Consider the following 13,488-nt stretch of genomic DNA (forward strand, 5'->3'; position numbering starts at 1 on the left):
TAGGGTCGGGACCTGTTTAGGTTCATACCCCTTCGTTCCTCGTTCAGACTTCGAGAGCCAGAGACAACTCTGGAGAGTCACTGCCTTCCAGCCCCCTCCCTCGAGGGGCGGGGGAGGGAAGAGGTGGGCCCGGGGTGGGGACGGGCGGGGGCGGGGGGCTCGCCAAGGATCACACAGCGAGTCAGTGGCAGGGCTGGGACGAGGTCCCGGCCCCCCCCAGCAGCCAACCCGGGGCGCTCTCTCTGCCTGACACACGGCCGCCGCACTCTGCAAAATCTCAACTCAATCGGAAAGATCTAAAGGTTGCGGTGTTGGACTTGATGTGAGTGCGCGTTGGACGTGGCGTGTGAGGACGGACGAACGAAGAGATTTTTCGCCTTGTCACAGTGGGTGGTCACGCACAGCACTCGTGACGGTTTCACGGGGACCGCGGCCGAGACCCCTTCGGGGAGGGGTGTCGGCACCGAGTCCCGGCATCGTTGCCTTGTTTTTTTTTGGTCTTTTTGATTTTAAGTTAAAGTTTAGAATAACATACTTATATCTTTTACTCGTTTAAAGATGAAATTCTTATTATTGTGTTTCGATCATGCATTAAGAGAGAGAAAGAGGACGCTCTGGGCGCGCGGCCTTTGTCACAGAGCAACACAAAGGTGAGACAGGCAAGCGTAGCGTTCACCAGATTCGACACAAAATAGAGCAAATTCCACCACAAAGAGGAGAACAGACCGCATAGAGTGAGCTCTGCGGGACCCCGAGAACAGAGAGGGGCCGGCGGGGACGCCGCTTAGATGTCGTCTTCGCCGGCCTCCTTGGTGAAGGTGGCCATGTCGATCTTCTCGGGGAAGATGATGTTGACCGCGAGGTCCTCGCCGCTGTTGTAACGAAGCAGCAGGTTCTTCTTCTGCCGCAGCCTCCGGCTGTAGCGCAGGTTGGACACCCAGGCCTCACACTTGTTGAGGAAGACGATACCCACGGTGCCCAGCACCACCAGACTGGTCAGCACGCCCAGGACCGTGAAGCAGATGGCCTGGCCCTCGGAGAGGAGGGGGGTGTTCTTGTTGAGCTCCTTCATGGACACCTTGAGGATGCGGTGCTCGGGCTGGGGCACCGGCAGCTCGTGCACCCCGGGGGTCAGGCGGTAGGTGAGCCCGTACCCGCTGGGCAGACGGGTGACCTGCTGGGGGCTGGGGGCGCGCTTCCGGCCGCAGAGGGGGCCCGTGAACTCGGGCTTGCACACACACTCGTACCTCACCTGGGTGTGCTGCCAGCAGGTGCCCCCGTTGAGGCACGGGTCGGAGGCGCAGTTCCCCACGGGGCGGCTGCACGTCTTGTCCACGAAGCCGGCGGGGCATCGGCAGCGGAAGTCGCCCCCGATGTCGGTGCAGATGCCCTGGTTCTCGCACGGGTTGGGGGTGCAGCTGTTGGCCACGATCTCGCAGAAATTGCCGGAGAAGCCAGGGGGGCACAGGCAGGAGGCATGGGAGGCCCGGCCCTCGTCATCCACGCAGGTGCCTCCATGCTGACAGGGGGAGCTGCGGAACAAGAGGGGGGACATGGTACAGGGCCCTCGGCGGCTGGACTAGGACGGTGGTGCCAGGGGCCGGCCAGGGAGACGCCAGGCGCTGTCCTGCCTGCCCGAGAGGGGCTCCCTGACGGTCCGAGCTGGACGCCTCACCCTCCCTCCAGCGGCCAGCCTGGAAGGGGCCTGACCTCCCCGGCCAATGACGGTCTCCTCTCCCACCTCTTAGGTCCTCTCTCCGACCTGGTCAGGTGGGGAAACTGAGGCCCACAGGCAAAGTTAGTGATGACCCAGGGCTGGAGCGAGCCCCCTCCCTTAGCTCCATCCCTGGGCCGCTGAGGGGGGGGGGTTAGGGGGTGCCTAGGCCCCCGTACTGTCCACCAGCTCCCCGAGCCACACCACCACCCTGATTGTGATCCTATTGTCGTTTTCTGCGGAGAGAGCTTGCAGACTATTGTACGGGAAGCCCTTGGGGACACTCGGAGTGAAAGAAAGCCTCGGTCTGTCTGCTGGCCCGGCCGGCATCTGTGCCCAGCGGTTTGATAGTGGGCCATTCACCCAAGTGCGGCATGCAGACCAGACGGGCTGTTTGCTCAGAGCGGAGCACAGGAGCATTTAATTTAAGTGCTTTAAAAGGAGCAGACCCTTTGTCATCTGATAAATACCAAATCCGGGGGAAGAAAGGAGCTGTAAGCACGAGAAATCAGCATTGTCACTTGGAGGGGAGGGTCTGTACGGGAGCTGGGCTCTGAAGGAACTTCAAGGACCCTGGGCTCTATTTTGACAGACTGGTTCAAGTTGGTTGGGGAGAAAAGCAAAATATTTTAAAGGTTTCGCTCCGTATTTTCCCATCCCACAAATAAGCAGACGTGGACTTCGGGTGTGACCCCCCTCTCCTCTGACCCCCTCTGAACATTGATCTTTACAGGCTGCACAAATGCCTGTTTGTAGCCTCTGCCGGCTCCGGGGTCCTCCACAGCCCCCTGGAATGTCGGGTCAAGATAAGCTGCTTCTGCCTGGTAGCGGCTGTCTCCCCCACCCCACCAGCTCCTGGCCCGGGACCTGCTCCGCTTAAGCCCCAGCAGACGGCTGGGTGGGCTCCGTGTGGCTCAACAGATAAGGGCAGGAAACGGCTTGGGGGCTAGAAAGCAAGTGGCCCTTCTTGTCAGTTGTGCCCACTGCTCAGAAGTCCCAGAGCCCCAGCCCCACCGAAGGCAGCTGAGAGCTGAACACCCCCTCCAGCCCTCACCCCCCCACCAGCCCCACTGGCCAAAGACCCCTCTCTTCTCTGCCTAGCAGGATCCCCCAAGACAGCCCCGAAAACTCAGCTGCAGAGTCTGTCAGTTCCCCCCAAAACCACCCCCTAAAACGCAGTGAGTGGGTTTCACAAAAAGTCTCAGCCCCCCCGGGGCTGCCCTTCCAACACTGTGTGGCTCCCTGCTCCCGTCAGCGGCCCCGGCCACCGTCACGCATGCGCATCGGGACTTGGGGGCATGGAAGGAATACGAAATCACCTTCAGGGTCACTTCGGCAATGATGGAAATGACACACTCCCCCATAAGTACCCCGATCCTGGACGGCCTCCCGCGGGGCTGCAGGACGGGCACTTACTCCTTTGTCAGGCGACAGGTCCAGCCGGGCTGGGCTGAAAGGGTCTTTAGGGGTGTGAAGCAAGAATCAAAGCAGCATTCATCAGATCCCAGAGTCGGAAAGAGTATTTACCCGTTGATCACGCAGGGCCCGTCCTTCTTCTGACAGTCCTTTCCCGAGAAGCCAGGGGCGCAGGAGCACTCGTACTGGCCGGAATCGAGGTTCGCGCAGGTGCCGTTGTTGGCGCAGGGGGTCGAGGCGCACGCCCGCACATCTGGGGTGGGGAGGGAAAAGCAGACTTTCTCATCCCCTCCTCCAGGGAAGGAGGCTGGAAGGAGGGCTTTCTGGGTTGGAGGGGGAAGGACAGAGCCCTCTGGCTGGTCAACGAGGGTGGGGGGGGGGACCCGACGTGAGCTGCCTCGGTGTTTGTGTTTGTGGCCACCACCAATGGTCACCAAATGAGGTCCCGAGGAAGAGGGTGTAGTGGCCCCCCCGAAACTCTGCAGTGGTTTAAGCAGCTCAGGGAGATGAAGTGGCTCCCTTGGGGTAGGTCACAGGGACAGAAAGTCACGGCTGCCCACTGCTCCTCAACCCAGGACAGCTGTCCCGTTTCCTGGCACCGGGTCACCTCTCTGGTCCGGCCGCATGACTTTCACTGCAGACCCCTTCCCTCCCTGCACAACGGGATGTGTGCCAGGCCAAGGCTCCCTGGGGCCTGCCTCCCCAGACAAATTTTCATGTCCAGCTTCTCCTATTGGGGGTGGGGGGGTTGGTCCCTGCCATTCAGGGCGAGCGTGCCGCCAGCTGTTAGAAACACCAGCTGCCCTTCACACTCCACCATCACGGAGGGCCGTTGCGGGGGGATACGGGGCGGCAGGAGACGGGGTGGGGGTGGGGAAGACTCCTGCCGGGAATCAAGAAACCTGATTTAGCCCCAGCAATGCCTCCACCTCCTGGTGGTCGCTCTTTCTGCGAGCGAGAGAGCGGAGGGGCTCCCGATGAAAAGGCTGCATCTTTTGAAGGCAGCGAAATCAGAAGTGTCTGAGTGCTCTCCCGTCCGTGCGGGTTTCCATGAGCACTGCTACATGTCTGCGGCCTTTTACACCTCCCGTCACGCACCCTTCATTATGTGGGGCCTGGTGAGCCAGGGACCACAGAACAAAGGGGCCTGGGTCAGGGGCTCTCTGCCAGTGCAGACCCCAGCCCCCAGGCAGGGTGGGGAGGGACCTTTTCGAAGACCGGCCTCACGGTTCATCTCCTCCCCACTCTGTGCCTCACTTTCCCCACTGACAAAAGGAGGGGCTCTCCCTGGTGGGCCTGGGGGAGGTACAGGGGGGCCTTTTTGGTTTCCTACGTTTGTTTGAGCTGCCCTGGGGCACCTGACAAATACAAAGGCAGTAAGTTAAGGCAGAGTGGGTGGGGGTCCGCAGTGCTGAGGCCACACGTGTGCGGATCCCCCCCTCCCTTTTTAAGGAGCCCCGCGCCCTCGTGTAGGGAAGGTGGCAATCCGTCCACAAGGAAGAGCCGGAACATCATGCTGACGGCCTGTCCAGAGCCTACAAGGCATTCCCCGGGAGCCTGGCTTGGTGTAAGGGGACATCAAGAGAATTTATCGTTACCATAACGGAAAGGTGCCAGCCCGGCTCGCTGGAGAAGCCTTGGCAGCCGCTCCCAGTCCTGGCTCTCAGCAACTCCATTACTGGGAATCTCAAATTTGAGCTCGGGAGCCGGAGACCACCACCCCCCACCCGCTTGGTCCAAAGGACAATCCTACTCTTCCAACTCCTGGGCCTCAAGCCGCAAAGTAGGGTAGATTAAGCCGCGGCAGGGGAGAAAGCTGCCGGGGGTCTCTGCCGGGGCAGCAGCTGCGACCCGGACACCCTCAGAGACCTGGAGAAAGGGAGAGAGCGGCTAATTACCCGGAGGGCTGTTTCCTCTGGACCCAGAGTCCCAGACTGAGAGGCTTTGTCAACCCAAGGAGGAGGGAACGTTTTGTCTGGAAAACTCCATGGGCAGGGAGGGGGCAATCCTGAACCAGACACCAAGGAGGGTGGGCTCCAGGCTTAAAGTCCCAACCTCAAGAGGTAGCTTTTCTGGGATCCTGTGGGTCTCAAAGCAGCTCCAAGGGGAGGGGGCGGAGGGGTAGCAAGGCTACTGCTGATCCCAGCGTGAGTCACCTGTAGGGCCTTTAAGGACCTGAGACAACGTTGTGCTGGGGGGGGCTCGATGAGGAAAGCCTGTTGCCCTGGTGATGGGGGGCAGGGGTGGGTGGTCACAACACACTCTTCCGTGGTCCTTAAGGGTGGGGATTATGAATGACCCCAGATGAGATTTACCCCAGTTCTGGGGCTAGGACAAGGGATTTTAGCTGGCTTTTCTCCCAACCCCTTCTGTGTCCCTAAGTGCAGCCTTTGACTTCCTCTGGCCTCGATTTCCCTATCGGTACCCCTCATGCCCTGCTAAGGCTGAGGACCGACCGAAGGACAGAGGCCCTGTGGCAGCTGCCCTACGCTGCTGGGACGTTTTTCGAGGACTCCCGTTTGCCCAGGCTTCCGGGCAGGTCCTGCCAAATGAGAATGGTCTTTAATGGACATTTTGTAGCCTAAAAATGCAGTGACGGCCAACTCTCAATTTGCTTGGGGTAACGAAGGACAAAGATCGCATAAATTAATGAAATCAACCGATAACACCGATCTGTACTCTGACGGCATCTCAGCCTTGCCGACCCCCAGCCTCCCCCTACACCTGACGCACGGACCACACCAGCCCTGCCCTGCCTACAGGCCCTGACTCAGCGCCTGCTCCCCACCCCCGCCCCCGCCCTTTCGTTTGTTTGTTTGTTCATGTGTTTTTGCAGCCTCCTGTGTGCATTTCCTGGAGGCTTGGCTCTGTGACCCCCCTACCCCCAGTCTCTACCCCCTCAGAGCTTTAGTGACCCCAAGAGGATACCCAGGTCTCTACCCGTTCAGCTTTGTGTGGCATGTGCTTAATGTTGTGCCTCTTTATTCAACTGGCAGCTCCCTGCCGGGCCCCCCCCCAGAGGGCCATCTCTGGGTGCTGGGGGAGCAGAGGGGAACAAATCTAAGTCCACCTGTGAGGAGGCTCTGGGCACCAGCGGGAAGTATATTAACAGATCGTTACCTTACAGAGCCCTGGGCTGTGGGAATGAGGCGGGAGGGGGAGGGGAGGCCGCCACAGGCTGGAAGGAGGTGGCTGGGCGCCCAGGGCAGGGATGGGGTGGGGCGCCAACCTGTGTCGCAGAGGTTCCCGTCCCAGCCGTCGTCACAAATGCACTGCCAGGGTTCCACGCACAGTCCGTTAACACAGCCGGGAAAGGTCATGCACTGGTCACACAGGGGACCCTGCCAACCAGGCTGGCACCTGTAGGGGTGGGGGGGAGAAAGATGGGGACATATGGGGGAGCAGGAATGCAGGGGGAGCTCAGGCTGCCTTCTGTGGAGCCAAGATCCCTTGGGGGTATCTGCATGGTACCGTGCCAGCAGGTCCCAGGAAGCAAACACCAGTCACCTGAACAGGACTCCGGGGTCCCTGAGAGCCCGGGGGCTGGGGGGGAGCACTGCATCTTGCCGCAGTGGCCTGCACTGGTCTCACCCTGCGAGGGGCTCTCCCAACACCCCCACTTCTGCGTCAGCAGAGAGGAGTCATGGCTGTCCCCTGCCCCCTGCCCTCTTCTCCTCCTCTGCTCCCCCTCACCCCCCCCACCAGTTTCCTGCGGGGGCGAGGAAGCAGTTTGCCGCAACCCAGCAACCAAGCCCCCCTCTTCCTGCCTGACACCCCGACTCCCCAGGATTCTGCCCTGACCACCTACGAGCTACGTCAGGAGAGCCACCCCATTACCTGCAAACATTGTCATCCTCACAGAATCCATTTTGGGGGTGGCAGGCCGGGAAGCATTCAGCTCCTGAGGCACAAGAAACGTTACACCATTCACCCCAAGAGGCCCCAGAGGCCAAGGCAAAGTCTGTCTTCTCCCCAGCAGCCCACAGCTGACACCCTGGGGGAAGTCAAACACCCTCTCCGGTCCCAGCAGCCTGGCACACAGTAGGCATCTCACATCAGCCCACTCAGGGGGAAAAAAAATCCCTGCCATGTTCCTGGTTATCAAGTGACCACAGTAAACCGCCTCGTTCCTAGGAGCAGCTTAGACACCTAATTCCACCCCTACCCCCCCAAGAACATGAAACCTCAAATGTTAAAAGCGGGGATATGGAGTCAGTGAATGGAAAGATTCTGACCCCTGGGCCCACAGCCAAGCCCTCACTTTCGCAAAGTGAGCCTAAAATGGGGAGCAGGTTTGGAGGCATTCAGCTTCGGAAAAGGCCAGACAGTTTCACCTGGCAGCCTCGCAGGTAAGGCTTCAGGATTTTTCTTAAAGGTTAATCCCCGTTAAACCAGGTGCGCAGGTCAAATTCCCCCAATTTCCCCCACCCCATACTCTTCCTATTAGAAAGACGCAAGGGTTTTTGCAAAACAGATTCTGCATTTCTGACACTGTTTAGAGATGCGGACACTTTCCTCCGTGCCTACTGTGTGCATTCACGACAACTAGCTCCCCAGCTTTCCAGACAGCTCCCCCATCAGCGCTGGTGCAGTGGGGGCGGGGGGCACTGCGGGAAGGGGCAACTCTCTCACTGTCAGAGACAGATGGCCGCTGCAGACAGAAGTGTCGCAGCCCCTCACCGAGAGAAACGCCACGCAGGAGGGGCTCGCGCAGGGCTCCGGGGCTGCGACGGCAAAGCCACCCCCCGCTGCCCCCACAGACCTCTTCCTGAACGCACACGCAGCGACACCCCAAAGTTGCACCCCAGAGCATTTCCACACAGGGCTCCCGAGCATCACCTCGTTTCTCCATACCTCCTCTCTCCGCGCACTGACACCCCTGCGAGCGCCACTTCTGCGGGGCGGGAAGGGACTGGGAGGGGTCCCACACTTCCCCTGCCCCCACCCCTCTCCGGGACCCCAGGGCCGGGGCTTTGGCATGCGAGGGTGGCGGGGAGGGCGAGGCAGCAGCGTGCGGGGCTTAGGGTTAGGCGGGACAGGGCGTGAGTTGGGGCGCATGGGACGGGGCGCGCGGGGCACCCGGCGGCTGGGCGGGGGGCGTCGCAGGCTTCCCCAGAGGGGGCGCGAGCCAGGCCGCCAGGCGGGGGGCGGGGGGTGCGCTCACCATGGACACTGTGGCCGAAGGCCAGCAGGAGCAAGAGGACGGGCAGGAGGGCTGCGGTCGCGGTCATCGCGGGGCGGCCGGGGTCGCGGTCCCGGGAGCGGCGCTGGCGCGGGTCCGGCTCCGGGCGCCGCGCTGGGCTTCTGGTTGCGGACGCGGAAGGGGGCGCGGGCGCGCGGCGAGGGGAAAGCCAGGGCTGCACCGGGCTGCGCGCTGCGCTCTCCGCCGCCGCCGCCGCCGAGCTGCCTCTGCCGCCGCGCGCGCCGCCCTTTTCGTACCGCCGCCCCCCCGCGGCCCCCGCCCCCCGCCCCCGCCTCCGCGCGCACGGGGCCGGCGCCGGCCAGTCCCGGTGACCCCCGCCCCTCGCGGGGCCGCCCCCCACCACTGCGGCGTCCCGGAAAGCGGCTCGCGCGCGCCGAGCGCTCTTGGCTAGACGGGCACAGGTACCCCGCGCACGTTGGGCACACGATCTGTACACAGGACGGCCCGCGGGCGCACACACACGGGCCCGCTTAGCACCAGAGGCAGGGACCGACCCGGGGCTGGGCCGCAGACCCCAGGAAGGGGCCAGCACGCGCTCGGAATACAGAAACACGCAGAGAAGCACCAAAACACTGAGCGCCAAGGTCCCGAGCACGCATGCCATGGTTCACACGGCCAGGAAGACACAAACGCACACTCTAGAGACGAAGAACACGCTGGCACCACATGCGCACTCAGGAAAACACAGAGGAGAAGCCTGATCACCCCCCTTACCCCTAGCCGGATCGACGCAGGAAAATGCAGACACACACACACACGTACACACACACACACACCACAAGCCAGACACACCCTACACCACCAGCACACACTGCAACGCAGTCACAGGTTATGGAAATAGTCGGGATCGTCACAGGCTCAGGCATGGGCACGCAGAGAGGCAGGGGGACACACAGTTATGAAACCCCGGGCCTCCTTCACCACGGGCCCACCCGTCTGGGCCACACAGAGACACGCGCAGAGCCACGTGCACACCTGAACAGACGCATTCACTGGTAAACACACAGACCCCCACTCCCACGCGGGCAGACGCGGGCAGAGCAGTCAGGCCCTCAGCCACGCAGACACAGAGACCACAGACTCCCGCACGCAGGTGTAGGGCCCCCCAGACGTGATAGTCACAAGCACCCCAGACTCACGAGTCACAGGCTCTCGGTGGCACACTCATCAAAACACGGAGGCACTGCCGCCCAGCACACACGCAAACACGCAGAGACACATGTGGGCGAGCTCACAAGTCCGCTCACACTCACGCAGCTGCACACCAAGCCCTCGGCACATATTCCAGACCCACTGGGAGGCCTCCAGAAAAGTCACGAGGGGGGTGTGGGGGTGGGGATGCTGACCTTGCCAGAGATCCTCCCCTCCCAGGAGCTCCTGGGGAAGAGCCCCCAGCCTGAGCTTAGAGCCTCTCCGGGCAGATCTCCAGGCCCTGTCCGGATCAGGATGCTGGGGTGGAGAGGAGGCATAGGGAAGGGTAGGTGGGGTGGGGGGTGGCAGAAGGGCATCAAAGGTCTTTAACTTGCTGGGGAAGGGTCCCAGGAGGTCATGACCTTTAGATGGGTCATTTATATGGGCTTCATGGGCATAGATTAGTTTGGGAACAGATCCCCTTCATAGCCTCCCTGTCATCTCCATGAGCTGAGCGCGTGCTCTCTGCCACTTGGGTCATGGGGTGGGGGGCCTTGGCCCTGGCAGGTTTGAGCACATACTCTCCAATCTCAGGACAGCGGTGGGAAGAGAGACCACTGGGAGTCCCTGGGCCCATGGGCCCACAGGCCCTAAGGCCCTAAGTCTGTGCTTCCGAAGTGGGACAGCTGTGGGCACACGCCCCGGTGCAGACCCGGGACCCCCCTGGGCAGACTCCATGGAGGACAGAGGAGGGAAGCCCCCACCCCCCGTCCGCTTCGGAAGGTGCCTCTTCCTGGGTGTTGGGTGCAGGAGACCCAGAAGGGGTCAGGGTGAGGTTGGGACTCGCTTGAGCGACAGGCTGGAGGGAGCAGTCACCCACCCTGTGCCCCTTCCTCTCCGTTACCCCAGTCTCTTCCAGGAACTCTTCTTGAATGAAGAAACAGGAGTTCTAAGCTGGAAGGTCTTTTGCCCAAGGCCCCAGGGGTTCCAACAGGCGTGCCAGGCAGGCCAGGCCTGGAGGTTTAACTGTCCACGGCATGGAGTTCGCCCCAGCTTCCCTGACCCCCTCCTTTTCTCCCTCCAAGGACCCTGACCTCAGCCTCCAAAATTATCCTACACAGCGGGCAGATTGGGAAGGGCTGGGTTCCCCGCCAGACTTGAAGAAGGGGCGGGGGATCTCTGGGCTGCATGGCCTGGGGTGAGGACCTCCTCCCAGACCGAGTCACGAGGTGCCGCCCTGTGGACTGTGCGGAGCGCCACAGGCGCCCTGCTGAGGCCCTCAAGTGCACCCTCACTTCGACCCCTCCCTTTCCCATGGCAGTCCCTTCCCACTGCTGCCCTCCCCAGTTCTGGAAAGGGAGGGAGGCCTGAGGAGGGCAGTTTCACCCAAGGGCATCCGTGTCCAAATGTCAGGGGCTTAGGCTGAAAGGGCAGGGTCTTGGCTGGCTGGCACCTGCCCGCTGATCCCGGCTCCATCCCCAGCCTGCTGAGGGCCCTGGGCCAGTCACTTGCCCCTCAGAGCCCAGTTTCCTTGCCTAGAAACAGGGAAGCCACACCTGTCCCCAAAGGGGACTTGGGTTTTCCTAAGTAAAAATCCACCATACTTAACAAGGCCTGGCGCCTTCCTGCCCTTCCTCCAACAGCTGCCACTGGGCCTCCACCCCAGTAGGCTAGAGAGCCCCGGAGGGGGGGACGGGGGGTGGATTCTGACCTTGCCCTCTTGAGAGCCTCCTGCAGGGCCGCTGCTGGGCCTGGGGCTTTCTGTTGGTTTCTGTCCGTCTCAAGGAGGAAGTGTTTGTAAATACGGGAGACTGGAGATTTCTTTTCAGCAGGCAGACAGTGAAAAAGGGTAGCTGAGGGGCGGTGGGGAGAGGGGACGCTGGTGCCTGTCACAGGCTTCAAGGCTGCATAGAAAGTCTGAAAATGCCAAGCAGGTCCCTTGGGGAGAAGTCAGCACCGCCTGCTGTTTGCAAGCAGACCGGAGGAGTCAGGACGACCTTCTCTAGCTGTGCCCCCCTCCCCGCCCTCCCCTCTCCTCCAAAAAAATAAATAAATAAATAAAATAGAATAAAAAGAGGGATGACAGAGAAGGCAAGCAGGCCCCACTCTCGGGAAACGCTTGGCCCACTGGGCAGCAGAGCAGGGCTCCACCGGTGGTCTGCGCGGGGATCAGGGACAAAGCCTGCCCCCCGTAGGGCTGGATGGTAACTCAGGCCAGGGCTTCAGGCCAGGCTCCTTCCCTCTGCCTGCTGAGTGGCCGTCTGCAACCCCAGTCTGCTGGGTCCACTGCCCTTTATGCCCAGAGACTTCCCTCCAGCGGGCAGCCAGGGAGCCAGTGAGGGGCGAAAGTTTTCTGAGGGAACCAAAGAAATGTTACCTCCAGACGATTCCCTCCTCATCCCCCGCGCCCCTGCAACAGACTACTTGATTAAAGGCAAAACTGCTGATCAAGGAAGCCCAGCAGGGTCCGGCTGGAGTGGCCTCCGAGACCAGCTAGTCCCGGGCGTGCACAAGGCAGCTTGGGGGGGAGCGGGGTGGAGTTCGCCCTCACCCCATCTGGACCTGTGCTCTGCAACCCCCCCCCCCCAACAGCTGAGAATCTCCACAACCTGAGGCTTTGTTTGTGGTTTCTGGAAGTCTCTGCCTCCCCAACTGGTCCTGTCTTAGCGGGATGTTATACAGTTGGGGAAACTGAGGCGCGGCAAAAAAACTGCCGGGTGCCATTTGTTCTCTCCTCTTCCTCCGTCTTGCAAACACCACACCTTCTCCCTCCTCCCTCCGGAAGAGGACACAGCTTCCCCCAGCCCTGCCCAGAGAGCTCTAGCTCTCCTGGTCGGAGCCCTGCGCCTGGAATCTGGACACCGCAGGGCAGGGATCTCCCCACTACCCGCCCCCCACCCCTGCCCACCACCCACACAGCCCAGGAGTGAGGGGGGTTACAGGCAAGCGGGCCCTGCCTTTTCTGCCTCTCCCCGTCTGTCCTCTTGGAATTCGATTCTGGCTGAGCTCCCCAGCAGAGGCCGTCTTATCTGAGCCTCCTCCAGTCTGGGCTGGGTCAGGGCTGGGAGGCGGAAGACGCAGGGCAGCGTGTACAGCTGATGGGGAGTGGAGCTGGGACCCGAAGTCGGTGCCCTGGGCCGTCTGCTCAGCCGCGGGCTGTGGCAAGAACAAGCAGGGTGGCGCGGGAGTCAGCAGGAAGACCCCAAGGGCACCACCAGGACCCTGCCCTCCCTTCCGTGGGGGGGCGGGGAGCATGAGGGCAAACACCAAAGAGGTGCCCAGCAGCCCCAATTCCCATTCTTGCCCCAAGCTGAAGTTCATCTTTGAAGAGAGAAATTCTCTTTTATTCCTGCAGAGGGGAGGGGGCCCTGGGGGGGCAGAGGATGGAGGGAAAGGCCAGACGCCGCGGGTACGTTTAGGCTCGAGAACACCATGAACACGACACAGACGGCTTGGTTTCAAGTTCAATCACAAAGAAGCCTCTTCAGGCTGGAGTGGCCGTGGCCCGGCACTCGGCGGAGGGAGCGGAGAAGGGAAGGTGGAGGCCGAGGCCTCGTGGCAGGGCCAGGAGAGGCGCGTGACGGCCCTGCAGGGGCCACGGGACCTCAGGGCTTGCGAGGGAGCCCAGGGCACACGTGGCCGAGCGGTGGGGGGTGCACCTCTGCCCTGCGCACCCCCGGCGGCCTGCCGCCCCATCGATGGGAGCGTGCAAAAATAGATTTTCTCGCTTCCTTTCTCGCCATTGCCATCGACGCGGATGCCACGTTCACAAGTCTAATTGTCCACGTCATCAATCAAATTCTCCTCTTAAAGGGCGCCACTGAGTCATGCTGTGCGCGTGGGGAGCTCGCGGGGTCTCAAGAGGGGTTAGCAACAGCTCCCCGCCCTGTCCCCGCTCTCGGAGGGAAACAGCACCCGCCCCCCCAGCACCTGGGAGGGAGGGGATCACAACCAGAGGAAAAAGGAGTCTTTTCATCACTTTGCCTGTCGATGCAGGCTGGGGCAGAAACTACATTAATTCTTC

General features: G+C 61.6%; 1 protein-coding gene across 2 annotated transcripts; it reads right to left on the reverse strand.

Moving 5' to 3' along the window:
• Positions 1 to 784: 784 nt before the first annotated feature.
• On the reverse strand, positions 785 to 8,361 carry DLK1 (delta like non-canonical Notch ligand 1). Of its 2 annotated transcripts, XM_044230419.1 has the most exons (6): positions 8,295 to 8,361; positions 6,968 to 7,031; positions 6,360 to 6,490; positions 3,242 to 3,383; positions 1,253 to 1,532; positions 785 to 1,033 (listed from the first exon to the last, which is right to left on the reverse strand). In XM_044230419.1, the coding sequence occupies exons 1-6, from the start codon at positions 8,359 to 8,361 to the stop codon at positions 785 to 787; spliced, it is 933 nt and encodes a 310-aa protein (XP_044086354.1). The 2 variants fall into 2 exon arrangements, with proteins under 2 accessions (XP_044086354.1, XP_044086353.1); XM_044230418.1 differs by having other exon boundaries at positions 785 to 1,532.
• Positions 8,362 to 13,488: the final 5,127 nt, after the last annotated feature.

This window comes from Neovison vison, chromosome 13, assembly GCF_020171115.1.
Source record: "Neovison vison isolate M4711 chromosome 13, ASM_NN_V1, whole genome shotgun sequence".
Lineage (NCBI taxonomy): Eukaryota > Metazoa > Chordata > Mammalia > Carnivora > Mustelidae > Neogale > Neogale vison.